This window comes from Ursus arctos, unplaced genomic scaffold (assembly GCF_023065955.2).
Source record: "Ursus arctos isolate Adak ecotype North America unplaced genomic scaffold, UrsArc2.0 scaffold_21, whole genome shotgun sequence".
NCBI classification, from domain to species: Eukaryota; Metazoa; Chordata; class Mammalia; order Carnivora; family Ursidae; genus Ursus; species Ursus arctos.
The window spans coordinates 31181922-31197570 of NW_026622886.1; the positions used below are offsets into that span (position 1 = coordinate 31181922).

The 15649-nt window shown below is 34.2% G+C and overlaps 1 protein-coding gene across 11 annotated transcripts in view; it reads left to right on the top strand.

The window, feature by feature from the left end:
* The window catches only part of PPP1R12A (protein phosphatase 1 regulatory subunit 12A), a 139346-nt gene that overhangs the window by 65296 nt on the left and 58401 nt on the right, over positions 1 to 15649 (top strand). For all 11 annotated transcript variants that reach the window (XM_048217814.2, XM_044384561.3, XM_048217816.2 and 8 more), the window contains exons 4-5: positions 7302 to 7461; positions 11353 to 11497. In XM_048217814.2, the coding sequence (XP_048073771.1) occupies positions 7302 to 7461; positions 11353 to 11497 (305 nt within the window). The remainder of the gene's footprint in view (positions 1 to 7301; positions 7462 to 11352; positions 11498 to 15649) is intronic.

Here is a 15649-nt window from a genome sequence, read left to right on the forward strand (position 1 = left end):
ATAGAAGCAAAGGGGTAGAAGCTAAATTAGTACTTTGAAAAGAGATTTTTATTCCTGGGATTAGGAAAATTCATAATTCATACTAAGTGTTTAAAAAAAATCATAAGGGGCACCTGGATGGCTCATTTGGTTAAGTGTGCGACTTCTTGATTTCGGCTCAGGTCATGATCTCAGTCAGGGTCGTGAGATCGAGCCGCATGTCGGGGCTCCATGCTGGGCTTGGAGCCTGCTTAAGATTATCTCCCCCTCCCGCTGCCCGTCCCCCCCTCAAATAGTGCATGCACTCTCTCTCTCTCTCAAATAAATAAATAAATAATCTTAAGACACTGAAGCTGAGAAGATATTTAGGTGCCTAAATAGAGTTGAGGCATTGTAACAGATAGTCGAAGGTCCCTGAAGCCCAGGAGAAACAGGGCATACATTAGAAAAGTAGTTAAAAACTGGAGCTTGGATAAGTACACAGAAGAGCTTTAACAGGAATGTTCTAATCAGGCATCTTGGAGTAATGGGATATTGAGGACTTGAGGAAGCTGGAAGAATAGGTAGAAAGCATCACAATCTAGAGAGAAGACTGCCTTTTCTGCCCATATGCTCTGATGAGTACCTAGATAGATAGCCATTTCCTGTTAAGAACTATTCAAAATAAATCTTTTTATACTGTCTAATATTAGCCATTATTACGTGCTAGAAAAGGCATGGAGATGTACTGAAACCTTTTTGCCTTTGGTTTCCTTGTATATAAAGGAAGCTTTTTGCAACACTAAGTTTAATTGTAATGATTCGTTCAGTATTGGTTAATATGCCAGCAAATGCTTTGAGTGCTGGGTATTGAAAAGACAGAAAGGAAGAAAGAAGACAATCTTTCTTCTTAAGGATTTCACGGTATATCAGAAGTGGCAGGTATATATGAACAGCTTCACAATGCAGTGTGCTATGTGTAAAATATGGATAGGGACAAAAGGTTGCGGGAGAACAGAAAAGGCTATGACTAACTGCTAACAATAGTCAGTAGAAGTTTCAGAATGATGACATTTGAGAATGAGTTTGCTTAGCAGAGAAAGGAGGTGGTGGACAAAAAAAGGCGTGTCAGGCAGGGGTGTCAGCATGTGCAAAGAAAAGGAATTGGAGACATAAAATATGAGGAGAACTCATTAGAATTGGAATCACAAAATGCAAAGTCAGGATGGAATTAGTAGGAGGGTGAGACCTGAGAAAATGAGCCTGGGGCCAGGTGGTGAGGACATCCATTTTATAGGCATAAGATGCAGCAAAGATCTCCAAGCAGGAAATGAACTCGATTGGATTTGGTTTTTAGTTATATAGCTAGCTGATGGCAGTTTGGAAGATGATTTAGAATGGTGTGGCATATCTTCCTTGAAGAAGGCTCTTTTAATTTAGTCCAGCTGAAAGATAAGACAAAACAATTACATTTAAGATAGAAAAGAGCAGGGCTGTCTTGAGGAAATATTAATGTAAAATTAAAACACTTTGATGAATAATTGAATGTGGAGGAGATAAAGGAAGAATTGAGGCCCACTATTTGCCTCCTGAAGTTTCCAGTTTAAGAATTAATGATGACTGGGGTCCCTGGGTGGCTCAGTCTGTTAAGCTTCTGACTTTGGCTCAGGTCATGATCTAAGGGTCCTGGGATGAGCCCCAATTCAAGTCCCGCATCCCTCATCGGGCTCTGCATCGGGCTCTGCATTGGGCTCTGCATCAGGCTCCATGCTCAGCAGGAAGCCTGCTTGTCCCTCTCCCTTCCCCCCTCGCACTCATGCTCTCTCTGTCTCTCTCTCAAATAAATAAAATCTTAAAAAAAAAAAATTAATGACGGCTAAATTGATATGGGAAAATGTGGGATGACGTAGGAACAGATTAAGGGCATACATGAGTTCATTTTGGGATATATGGAGTTTGTGGCACCTAAAGGACATTCACGTAACAGTATGTGGTGCATTGTTGGAACCTAGGAGATGTCACAATGGACGATGTAAATCTGGGAGAATAATAGATGAGGGGGAGTTCTGAGAAATAGATGAGATGACCCTGGAACTAAAAAGTGAAAAGCTAATACTAATAATAGTAGTTAACTCTTATTAAATGCTGACAGTGTTGCCAGGCATTGAGCCAGTGGGCTTTAAGTGCCTCATTTCATTTTATCCTCACAACAATGCTAAGAGATTACTACTACTATTACCCTCATTTTACAGGTGGCAAATTGAGAATCAGTGATTTACCCAAGATCATACAGGTAGGAAGTAGTACTGTGGTTCAGTCCCAAACAGTCTGACAGATCTCTTGAGCTCACACTCTTCATCACTGTTATCATACTGTATTTTATTAAGAATGTCTCCTAGAAAATACTTTATGGTATTCATTTTATTCATATAATGGAAGTACATGAACTTATGTAGCATAACTTTGTTCCAGAGAAACAAATTATAGGGATATTACTAATAGATCTTAATAATTATAAAAAGAGCACCTTAAATATACTTCTTGTAGTGATAAGATTTCTAAAATTATTTATCCTGATATGAATGTCTTTATTTAATATTTTAAAATTCTTCAATTCTTTCAGCTCTAATTTCTTATTTAAGTATTTGATCAATAACTAGTTATGCTTAAGTAAATTGCCTTTGAAACTAGTAATGATTTGGGACACCCCACTAGCTCAGTTGGTAGAGCATGCAACTCTTGATCTCAGGGTTGTGAGTTGAAGACCCACACTGGGTGCAGAGATTACTTAAGAACAAAACAAAGTAGTAATGATTGAGCAGTAGCTTAAAGTATTACTGGCTTGTATTTTAATGCAATTGCCTTTATTTAGCTTGGGACACGAATCAATCTTTTTCTCTCTTAACTGTGACCAAACTCCAGTTTATTCTTATTTTTTCTCACCAAGAGATTTGGCTACATTTCAATCTTATATTTACTGTTTTTCAATAGTAGTTAAACGGATGTTAAATAATATAATCACTTTATTATACCCAATTTAGTTTTGCTATCGTTTTCATTATTTAAAAGCCTTGGAATTATAGTAGGTGGGCTAAGGACCAGTTAAATGCATTATAGAATTTTCTGTCTGTTAGACCATAAAACAAGAAAGGAGAAGCAGAATCATAGGCGTTTAGAGCTGATAGTGATAGTTAATACCTTGGTGCTTACTCCTGATCTAAGCGTTTCACATATCTCAATTAATTTAATCCTCACAACAATCTTAGGGGATAGGTGCTTTCATTACCCTTTTTTTTTTACAAATAAATATTTTACAGATAAACTGAATATTAGCAGAGATTAAGTGTCTTTCCCAAAATAATAGTGCTAGTAAGTGGCAGATAAGGGATTGAAACTTGGCAGTCTAGGTTCAATTTCGGTGTTCTTAATCTAGAAATACTTTATGGTATTCATTTTATTCATATAATGGAAGTACATTTAAATGTACTACTATTCAGAGAGGTTATGGCATTCTCAAGGTCACTAGCTAGTTAAAACAGTGGAACTAGGAAAAAAGTATTGTAATATGTAGTATAATAAGGGTTTTTTCCCCTAGATTTTAATGAAATAAAGCAAGGTCTATAACTAAGTAGTATTTAAATTTTTTTTTTAAATATGGAAGTGCAGTTTTTCTTTCCAACTGGATTTTCTTAAGCATAAGAAATTTCCTTTCACATGTACTTTAATTTTAAACATGAGTTGTTTTTACATATAATTTATGTGAGCATGATGTGGAGCTAAAAGAGGGTAATTGCTTTGTAATTAGATAAATTTAGACAAATTTGTAATTAGATAAAATTAGACAAATCCAGAAGTGAGAAGTACATATTTTTAAATTTCAGGTCCAAAGGGAATTTAGAATAGTAAAAGATAATAAAAGTAAGAATATTCAAGGTGGTAAAGACAAAAAGCATAATGATAATAAAGAGGTCTGTATTTTAAAAGACTTAGTAAAAGTATAAAGCGTAAGAAAATAAAATCAGTCTGAGAAAAATCATTTAGTAAAAAGGTTATACTTAATGTAGTACAATTTTAACTTTATAATTTCTTTTATGAATAACATTAGAAGTCATCTTAAATAATATGAGATGATTATCTTTTGGTAGGAAATTTTGATATATAAAATTGATTCATTATGAAATGGTGTTACTTTTTAAATAACAGTCATAATAGGTTTTGTTTATTACACATAGATAGTGTAATGGTTTTTTATAAAGTCTTTTTTGGAAATCTTTCTTTTTTTTAATTCATTTATTCACTGAGAGAGAGAGAGAGCGCGCACATGCATGAGTGGGAGGGGTAGAGGGAGGGAGAGAGAGAATCTCAAGCGGACTCCAAGCTGAACGTGAGCCCTACTTGGGATGCACTCCCATGACCCTGAGATCACAACCTGAGCTGAAACCAAGAGTTGGACATTCAACTGACCGCACCACCCAGGCTCCCCCTTTTTCGGGAAATCTTTTTTTTTTTTTTTAAGATTTTATTTATTTATTCGACAGAGATAGAGACAGCCAGCGAGAGAGGGAACACAAGCAGGGGGAGTGGGAGAGGAAGAAGCAGGCTCATAGCAGAAGAGCCTGATGTGGGGCTCGATCCCAGATCGCCGGGATCACGCCCTGAGCCGAAGGCAGACGCTTAACCGCTGTGCCACCCAGGCGCCCCCCTTTTTCGGGAAATCTTATTGCAAGTTTCTTTCAAATGTGTTATTGAGATTTAACTGTCTCTAGTTTGAAGATGACTTTACCTGTACTTAATGTAATTTGTGGATTTTAAAAATGTTTTCATTTATGGTCTACTTTTTAAAAGTTGAGCTTCAGTTGAATGGTTTAGTTGTGCCTCGAATAATTGGTAATTTGCTTAGGCAAGGGAACGATACAGTCCATGCAGAAGATAATAGCTTGCACAACAGCACACAAGCATAATCTGCTTGGTGGCGATCTAGACGGTAAGAACACTGGGTGATGCTAGAAGAAAAAGAGTAGAGGTTAAAAGTGTATTGAGACCAAATCATATGAAAGGCTTTGTCTACTACGCAAAAGAGCTTGAGTTTTGTCTTACAGGAGGTTAGCGGCCATTGATGAATTTATGTAGAAAAGTGAATGATTATATTTTGATATGGAAAAACTGGGCTGGCAGCAATGTGGGAAATGAATCAGAAGGTACTGAGGTTGAGTGAGTTAAGGGCCAGTAGTAGTCCTTAAAGCCTGGGGTATAGGATGTGAACTAAGATGGTGATGAACTATGATACCATCATGACGACACTCTGGGAGATGGCAGTTCAAGTCTGTGAACTAATTGGATGAGGGCTGGGAATAAGGTAAAGGGAGGGATTAAGGGTGTCTTCCAGGTTGCTGGGTAAGTAGTAGTACCTAGTATAGTAAATACAAGACAGGCAGCAAGCTGACTGGCTAGGAAAATTGAATTAAGATTTTAGCAATAAGCTTCAGATGCCTGTGGCATATAATTTTATTATATTATTTGCCTAGTCTTGACTCTCTTCTGTTCTCCAACCTCAGGTATCCCACTGACTACTTGATATCCAGTTAGATAGATGTCTGTCAGGGCATCTCAAACTTCACATTTCTCATATTAAAAATTCAATATTTCCAATTGCTCAGGCAGAAAACCTTGATTCATATGTGACTTCTCTTTTTCTCCTACATCCAAACTAGCAACAAATTCTGTTGATGTACCTTGAAGAATCCAGAATCTAATTTCTTTACTACCTTAACTACTACCCTAGTTTAAGCTACTATCATCTCTTGTCTAAATTATTATAATAGCCTCCAGTTTGATACCTCAGTTTCTTTTCTTAACTTTCCAGCTTAAGTGATCCTCTTAAATTAAGACGGATTGTGTCACTCTGCTTATTGTTCTCACTACTCTGTAGATACCCTGGCCTTCTAAACAGAACATTCCAAGCAGGCTTCTACCTCAGAGCCTACTAGGGCTTCCCTATTCCTGGAATGTCTCCCAGATTAGAGTATGACTATCACTCTATTTTTTGCTGTAATGTCACCTTATTAAAGAGACTTTTCTTTACCAAACCATTATAAAACAAGTTGTGGTTTTTGTTTTTTGTTTTGTTTTGTTTTGTTTTGTTTTTTTTAGCATTACCCTCTGTCCCTTTACCTTGCTTTATTTTTCTTCACATATGTATTATTTTCGGCCTTCTAATAAGTTCACTTCTATACCCATTGCACCTTATAAGACATGCCTGACATCTAAAAGGCACTCAGTACAAATTGAATGGGTGGGTGAATGGATAAATGGATGAATGAAAGAAAAAAATCCTGACCAGACAGTTGGATATGGGGATATGAATTATAGGAGAGATCTTAGCTGAGAAGCTGTGTGTGTGTGTGTGTGTGTGTAATTGTTTTTACTTATTTATTCATTCATCATGTAGTTAGTATACATTTACTGATCCTTTTTACTCTGTATTAGGTGCTCATCTAGACAGTGGGGTTACAGGATAAAAAAGCAGTATCTTTACCTTTAAATAAAATTCATAGGTTCCTGGAGTAAGACAAACTATAATTGCATTGTGGTGTATGCTGTTCATTAAACAGCCAGCAACTCGCCATGAGACCACATGAGATCATTTAGGAATTTCAAGATTATCTTTTCTACTTTAATTTTTTTTCTCAAGATTTAGAGCTCTTTGAAGGTAAGAAGTGGAGTATCCTGTTCCTTTTTAAATTCTTCCCACTCTTACCATCTCAACCTTACTCAGTGCTTAATAAATGCTTTTAAATGAATGAACATATGTATAACTTATTACAATTATAATGCTGATACTAATAGTGAAGAATGTACTATGTTGGATAAGGAAAGACTTTGGTAAAGAATCTGTTTGAAAGTCTGGTAAATTTTCTGAGTCAGAGTGTTCAATAAACATTTCTACCTAGTAGGCTAGAGTTCAGAGGACTGGTCAAAGCAGTTGGATAGAAATTTAAGACTTAATAACATTTTGTTTTGTCTTGTTTTTAAACTAAAGGATGATGTACCTAAGGAAATAATCAAATTTTTAAAAACAAAAGGATTTATCAGAAAAGGTAATAAAGAAAGCCAAAATAATATTGTGGGGCAAAAACTAAATAATCAGTAGAGAAGGGTAATAAAATGGCTATAAGTATTCCCACATTCCCTTATTGAACCAGCTTGTTATTAGCAGCCCATTTTTCACAAATATAATTTCACTTTTAATTTTTATTTAGACTTGAAATATTTTAAATAATTTTATTTTCCAACATAGAGCATTTTCGATAAAGAAAAAATAAAAGCAATTTTTATTTTATCAGGGGTTGATATAGAAGCAGCTCGAAAAGAAGAAGAACGGATAATGCTTAGAGATGCAAGACAGTGGCTAAATAGCGGTCACATAAATGATGTCCGGCATGCAAAATCTGGAGGGACAGCACTTCACGTTGCAGCCGCTAAAGGCTATACGGAAGTTTTAAAGTAAGTATTGTTTTTCACAGTCATTTTTCTAGTTTGGTGTATTTTCTTTATTTCATTGTTCCTTTTCTTAAGATACCTGCAGACATTATTTTGAAACAGTTTATAGAAGTTATTTAATGTCTATTTATAGGAAAAGAGAAAACTATCTTGAATATGATTGTTTTATTTTTAAAGCCCTTTCTTTACTGTTGAATTTTGATTATTCTGTTCGTTTCTTTGGTTGCAATTTTCCACTGAGTTAAAGTGTCAGACAGCCATTATATGTTACCTTCTGGGCTGGTAAAAAGTCATTTTGAGGTTCCCAGATTGGCTAACTCTGGTTACTCAGACTAAGAACAGTATTCTATATAAACATAATCATGAAATTCAGAGAGCTTGATTCCTAGTGAATATTTATTTACGTGTAATCTATCTGAAGTGCAGTTTTCTTTTTACTACATAATGCTGGGACTCAGGGTGCTTTTAGCATAATAATAAATATTAAGCCATAAGTAGCCGAGACTTTTAATAGGTCTATATATTGATCAGCATATTTCCTTGAAACAAAGCTCTCTTACATCACAGTAAATTTTTTTCTTTTATTTAAGTGCAAATATGTTGGCAGCCATATAAAAAAAATAATTCAGTGCATGATTTTTGTTATATGTATGTGTAAGGAAATAAGACTCTAGCCCTCAGCAACATCTTCTGCACCCTTTATATTGTTATGTTCCACTGGAGCTTCTAATATCAAACTATTCTCCTTATTCCCTCTGCTCAGTAAAAACAGTGAAGTTTAAGTGGGTCGACTATTCCTAAGTTTTCACCTTTTTTCAATCCCTACTCACTTCAATAACTGAAGCCTTCAGAATAGTGCAGTTAACTTTTAATAATCTTTTCTTGTCCTATGTGTTTCTCTCTAATCCAAAACTTAGCAACTTTCAGACCCCATTAGCAGGTCACAAATAAACTTAGTGACTTGACAACAGCATTTTTTAAAGAAAAAAATTGAAATATTAGAGAATTGCATATGGTAAAGGTAATATTTTTTTTTGAGTACTAGTTGCACTGTAAAATAGTTTTCTAGACTGCTTCCAAGTGGTCTTTTTAATTAGGTTATCTAGGCTCTTAAAATTCTTTATTAAGATTCTCAGTGGGGATTGGGATATTTTTTAAACTCCTCAAATTAGTACATAAGACCATAAGTCATCCTCTTTTAAGCTAAGTTGCTACCATTGCTCCTCAGGCCTGCATTATTCCAACTATATATATCTACTTGAAGTTCTGTCATGATGTCTTAATGCCTACTTTGTTTCTGTCTAGATACCTTCATTCACCATCTCTTCAACTTGGAGGCAAATTCCTTTCAATCCTTTGACTCAGTTCAAGGCTTTTAAGCCTATGAAAAAACATGCTCAACCTTACTCATAATCAGTGCAGATAAAGCTACAATGAATTACCATTTTTCATCTGTCATGTTGGCAAAGATTAAAATGTTTGGCACACTGTGTTGGCAAGGTTGGGGAAAAGGCTCTCTCTTACATTCCTGCTGAAAGTGTGACAATTGAACAGATTCTATCAAAGTAACAGTTACTCTTTGGCTTAGCAGTTAGCTCTACCTCTAGAAATTTTTTTTTACAGATATTCTCACAGGAAATAAGGTAGGTGCTAACAGCATTATTTATAATAGGAGTAGGAGAATGTTGAATAAATTTTGATACCTCCTTTCACTGAATACTCTTGTAGCAATTAAAACACTATATATAGGTATAGAAAGAGCAATAGGATGTATTAACTGTAAAAAAATAAAAGAAACAAGGGCAGAAGTATTCATCATTTGTGTCTATATTTTAAAATTTTAGGGGCATCTGGCTGGCTCAGTCGGTGGAGCGTGCAGCTCTTGGTCTCGGGGTTGTGGTTTTGAGCTCCCTGTTGGGTGTATAGATTACTTAAAGATAAAATCTTTAAGAAAAAAAAATTTTTTAATTGTATTTGCTGATATATACATAAAATCTCCCTAAGGATCCAATCAAAATTAGTAGTACAGTTACCTAAGGGAGCGGAAACTGCTGGCTAAAGATCAGCAGTGAGAGTGTGACTTCCCTATATAGCCATTTATTCTTTTTTATTTTTGAACTTTGTAAGTATATTACTTATGAAAATAAATAAATAAAAATATGAATGAAATGAAAAATAAATAGAAGAAACTGGTTTCAAATGTAACCTTCTCCCCACTTAGTACCTTATCCCTTTCCCCACAAACACACACAACCCCTTTCAATTGGTTTTGATGCTTTTCAACTCTGTACTGCCATTGCATCTCCATCACAGAAACTGTCTTTGAGGGTTGATTGTTTTACTTGACTTTTGTCCCCCTTTGAAGCTCCTTGAATATAATAAGCACGGTCCTATTTTTTTGAGTATTGTGTGGCCTGGCATATAGAGAGAGCCATACGTTTATGGGGAAAAAAAAAAAATATATATATATATATATATATATACCTACTTTTCTGTCTTGCTTCTCAACATAGACTCCTAAGTACTTATAATTTTTGTTGTTCAGAATATTTAACATTATTATAGTTCATATTTTCTAATGGGGGATATATTTTTATATCTTCCAGTATTCTGTCTCTGTTAATAAAGTTTCTGATAATATATGTTAATGGACATATTTTTTTGAACTGTAAGCTCTAGACTTATATCTGTTAGCCTGCTCTTTAGATTGGAGGCTTTTAAATGTTGGTCTGCAGGCAGGTAACGGGATTTCCTAAAAATACAAATTGGCAGGGCCCATCTCCTAACATGCTGCTTAATTCCATAGGACTGTGGTAGAGCCTGGGAATCTTTTTTTTTTTTTAAACAAGCTCTTAAGATGGTTTTGTTTTGGATCCAGAATTGGAAATGGCTGCTTTAAATATTCTTAGGAAATAAGGGATCAATTCGTGAAATATAAATAAATGAAGGGTTATGTATTAGCTATCACTACCACCTCCTGTAGGTAAAAAGAAGCCCTTCTCAAGCTCAGCTACTTGGAAAGTAAGGTAAAGGTCAACCAGATTTCATGAGTTGTAAAGTATTTACTGTTCGCCTGTGTGTGAGAGGCTGTGCTGTGCAATTTATAGACCCACTCCTTGCTCTCCGAGCTTAATTTCTAAATAAAATAAAGGTTAATGTCAATATTTACAGTTAGGAGGCCATACTAACATAATTTATACAGTTCTTTGCATTGTATTAAAATGTATTCCTCTTTTCTAGCTTTGTTGATAATTAGAATATCTGCTTTCTACTGCCGCAGAAAAGTAGAATCGACCCCTTGAATATTTGTTTTGCTTTGGTTTGTTCCTAACAGATTGTCATTTTCCTATGAAAATTAGGTAGATCATTAAGGTTTGTGAAAGCATTCACAAACTAGTTCCTCAACTGCAAGGCAACAGAAAAACTGCAAAATAAATTTGTTTGATCCCAGTATATTTTTAGAACACATTTAGCTTGAGATGACATGTAATATGGATACCTGAAGACATTCCTTCAATAAATCAGTTTAACATACAGATTGATCCAGGAGTTTTTGAGTTCACATTGAAAAATTATTGGCTTTCCTATGAAAATTTCAACTATAATTCATATTAACAAGAATCAATGTTACACCAAACCATAAGACTTATTAGTCAGTAAGAATTAATTAAAGCTGAATGCATTATTATGGCAGTAATTCAAGATCCTCATTGCCAGTGTTTTCTGAGAATTATTTTCTTTTGTTCTATTAATTCATTGAAAGGGAGGGAGAAGATGTGAACTAGGAAAAGAAATACATCACAAATTTTTGTAAACTTGCATGGTATAAAGCTAATGATTATGTTTGCTCATTTTTAGATTTAATGATTATCTAATTCACTGTAATTTCTTTAGACTTTTAATACAGGCAGGCTATGATGTTAATATTAAAGATTATGATGGCTGGACACCTCTTCATGCTGCTGCTCACTGGGGTAAAGAAGAAGCATGTCGAATTTTAGTGGACAATCTGTGTGATATGGAGATGGTCAACAAAGTGGTAGGCCTTTTAAATGTATTTTAAATATTTAAATTTTTAGAAATATCTAATATGTATTTTAAATATTTAACTTTTAGAAATAAATGTTTTAAAAGTCTCAAAAATGTTGGGGTATAAATTCTATAATTGTATTACGTTTTATGAACTGCAAAACAACATTTTATCAACCATTTATTGACTTTTATTATTAATTGTTTAAGTCTTTCTCAGCTACCTGTGAGGTGGTTTTGGTCTTGTTCCTCAAAGAAAGAAATATTACTCTTTTAGTAATCATATTACCACACATAATAGATTTGGGTACTTGGGAACTCATAAATTAAGAAAATTTTGCATTTCTCTGTGAATGCTTTCTCCCATCACTCTGAGTTGGAACACATACAGAAGTATATTTCTGTTTCTCTTTAGCTGATAGTCTTAATGGCTTTTTAAATGACATGGAAAGTGGGGTCTACAGCATGTGAGACTAATAAAAACCATAAAGTTTTATCCCAAATAAAATAATTGAGATGCAACATTTAGTCCTAGTTTTGCAGATGAGAAAACCATTTATGAGGTAAAAGATTTACTTAATATCACGCAATTAGGTAGAGGGAAAGAAGGAATGAATGTCCTATTACGTGGGTTTTTTTACAAAATCATGAACAGATTCAGGTTATCAGATTCCTTATTAGATCAGATATTTTTTCCTTTATTCCATTCTAAGCACTGTCAGTCAATTACCAGTGTCACCAGTATTCCTGTTAGTTCCTCCTATTCTGTGTTCATAATTCTTATCCTCTGCCAACAGTTGGAGAGCTTAAAACATATCTCTGGTGAGCTGATTACCCTTAACTTCCATAGAATATCCCTTACATATTGCATTTTATAAGATAATGTAGTAGATTACTTAGCAGAGGTTCCTAAAATAATCTCATCTTTATTCACATGGCATCGTGTGATTCTGCTGTGTCCATTAATATAAGTGCTAGTGCTAATTATGCTATGATTAACTGCAGTTTCTAATTGGGGATCTGCAAAGGGAAGAGAACAAGTATGATATACATATGCCCAGGATTTTCCTGTGGGTGTTTGGAAGTTGAGGTAGTAGTGTAGATTCTGATAAAGAAGCTTTCTGAACTCCTTTGCTCTTTCTGTAGCATTTCATGTATGTGTTTATAAATGTGTTTTAAGTAAGAAATGTGCAGGCAAGTTAAAGTCCTAGAAGTGATGAAAATCTTCAGGGAAATCAAGATAAAAAATGTTTCAGAGTGATCCAAATGTTTGAGAGTGTAAGTTTAGGTTTGCTTTTATATATAAGTATAAAAGTCTTTAATTTTGTAGTCAAAACTTTTGGTAATTTGCTTTCTCTAGTTTTTTATTATAACAGTTTTTTGTAATTAGCATTAGAAGACGAATGTTGATACTGTTAAATTTTAAGTTAAAAAGCCATTTAATTTTAGCTTGACAATTCTTCCTCTCAGTGTAGAAATTCCCCCAGGAGTTGGGATTTTTCTGAAGAAATTAGTAAATACCTCCTACGTTCTAATCTCTGTTCTGCATTCCTGTCTCTCTCCCAAACAGCGTCCCCTAAAGGCCACTTGTTCATTGACATGGACAGTACTGATAATTGGTTCATTCATTGGTAGTAGCCTCCAGATAAGGACCAGAAGAGAGAAGCTTATTAATGGAAATGGTTTTCCAAAAAGATTGTTATCATTTTCCAGTTTAAACATGTTATGTTTTGGTAGTGATTCATAGACAATATATAGTATGTATGAAAAAAAAATATTTTATCTGATCTCTGTTCTATAATTGTCTGATTCCTATGCCATATAGTTCATCATAATTATGCTCTAGGAGAAAGACTGCATGTAAATAATTTTGTTTTATCTCCTTTTGTTTCTGTCTTACTATAGTAGCAGTTTCTTGTGTCATCCTAAATTTTAATATCTTATCCCCTCATTTCATCATTTCGGTATATCTTTGTATGATCTTAAAAGAATTATGCCTCATAGTGCCTTAGAATTTTATAGTTTTCAACTTATTTTCATATATATTATCTAATGCTATCCTTTTAACAATCCTTCGAAGTTGTTATCTGAGTTATGCAGTTTTGAGAACATGATCAGAGAAGTCAAGTGATTTTCTTAAAGCCCTAATAATTAAGTGTAATTAAGAATAATTTATTCTGGGGGCGTTTGGGTGGTTCAGTTCTTTAAGCGTCCAACTCTTGGTCCTGGCTCCAGGTAATGATCTCAGGGGTTGTGAGATCGAGCCCTGCAATGGGCTGTGGGCTTAGCTGGGAGCCGGCTTGAGATTCTGTCCCTCTGCCCCTCCCCCCACTTGTGCACACACGCTCTCCCTTGCTCTCTCTTTATAAAAGAAATAAATCGGTGTTAAAAAAAGAATAATTTATTCTGCTAAGTTCTTCTGCAGCTTTTTCTTAGTTTTTGATTTCTCATGTTTTATTTTTCCGGATACTAACTCATAAGTCGTAAAAATACAATTTTAAAATTTTTATCAAAACTGGATTTTTTTATCAAATACCTGGATTTTTTTATCAAATACCAGGATTTTAAAGACATCTTTTAGTAGCGAGAAATAAATAATGTATATAGCATTCTAAAGGCCTTTATGCCGTAAGTGTACCAAAATGCAAGCATTTTTATTGTTGGGAGGGAGACTATATTCTATAATAATGGAATTTATTTTTACAAGACTTTTAATTTTTAAAATTTTAATTTTATAATTATGCCTGTGTGAGTTAGTCTCTTCTGTTATCATTGGCTGCATTTAAAAAAAGTTATACTTCATGTTCAGTCAAAATTAGTCTTTATTGTGTAAGCCTGCTTAAATGAATTTATCTTGTTATTTGATACCTTCAGTACTTGTAGTTTGAAGATTTTTAGTAAATTTATTTTTAAAATGATGTACTGTATGGTGACTAACATATCATAATAAAAAATAAATAAATGAATAAATAAAATCTTAAAAAATAAAAATGATATCAGAAAGTACTTACAGAACTTTCAGGATTTAGATTAATTCTTTACTAATAGAAAATATAATTTTGGTAAATGTATAATACAGAAAATGCACCAAATGTATAAAATTTGAAAGTCTTTCTACATAAAAGTATGAGAAATTTTCTTAAAATAAGAGATTTTGGTCTTGTTTCTTTAACGTTTTGTAAGACATTTGCTACATTTTAACGCATTATAAATTACGTGATACAGACTTTAAATATCATGATTTTTATTTTGTTTCCTTAATTTATTAAAATAATTCTTTTACTAGAATATACCCAAATATTGTCCCTTTTTAAGTATTAACTAAGATGTTTTTCTAATTGGAATTTTCTTTTTTTTTTTTTTTTTTTAAAGATTATTTATTTATTTATTTGACAGAGATAGAGACAGCCAGCGAGAGAGGGAACACAAGCAGGGGGAGTGGGAGAGGAAGAAGCAGGCTCATAGCGGAGGAGCCTGATGTGGGGCTCGATCCCGGAACGCTGGGATCACGCCCTGAGCCGAAGGTGGACGCTTAACCGCTGTGCCACCCAGGCGCCCCTGGAATTTTCTTTTAATGCAATATGACAATTATTGGTAGACAGTTTTTTAGTTTGATAGCTGTTATTACAAAGATTTAAATGAATAACAAAACTGCTTCTGCTTAATGGGCACACGGAATTTTTTTCCCTGCTTTTATCTGAACTTATTCTTACTTTCTGTAGAGACAGTGGAGCAGTAGAGACCTAGATTCTATTCCCACTTTCCCTCCATTGCCTGCATGACCTTGAGCAAATGCCATACACTCAGCCTAGGTTTCCTCGTCTGTACAGTGGGAGCCATAATGCTTGTCTGACTACTTCACTGGTTGTTGTGTAAATGAAGAGAGATCACGGCTATAAAAGCAACTCACAATAAGTGAGGAAAGAATGAAGAGTCTATGTAGTTAGACTTAAACAGTAGCTCTAGTGTGATTCTGGTAATTTACAGATGTATTGTAAACTGATTTTTTAAGCAGTAATTTTCTTTTAAGATTGTTTTCTTGATTAATAAGAGTTCTTATTTTCTCATACCTCAGCATTGTACCCTCCTCAATTATTTCTTGGTTACGTTGAGTGATTTCTGTTTATATGCCCTACTGTGGTAGCATCCCGTTAATGAAGCA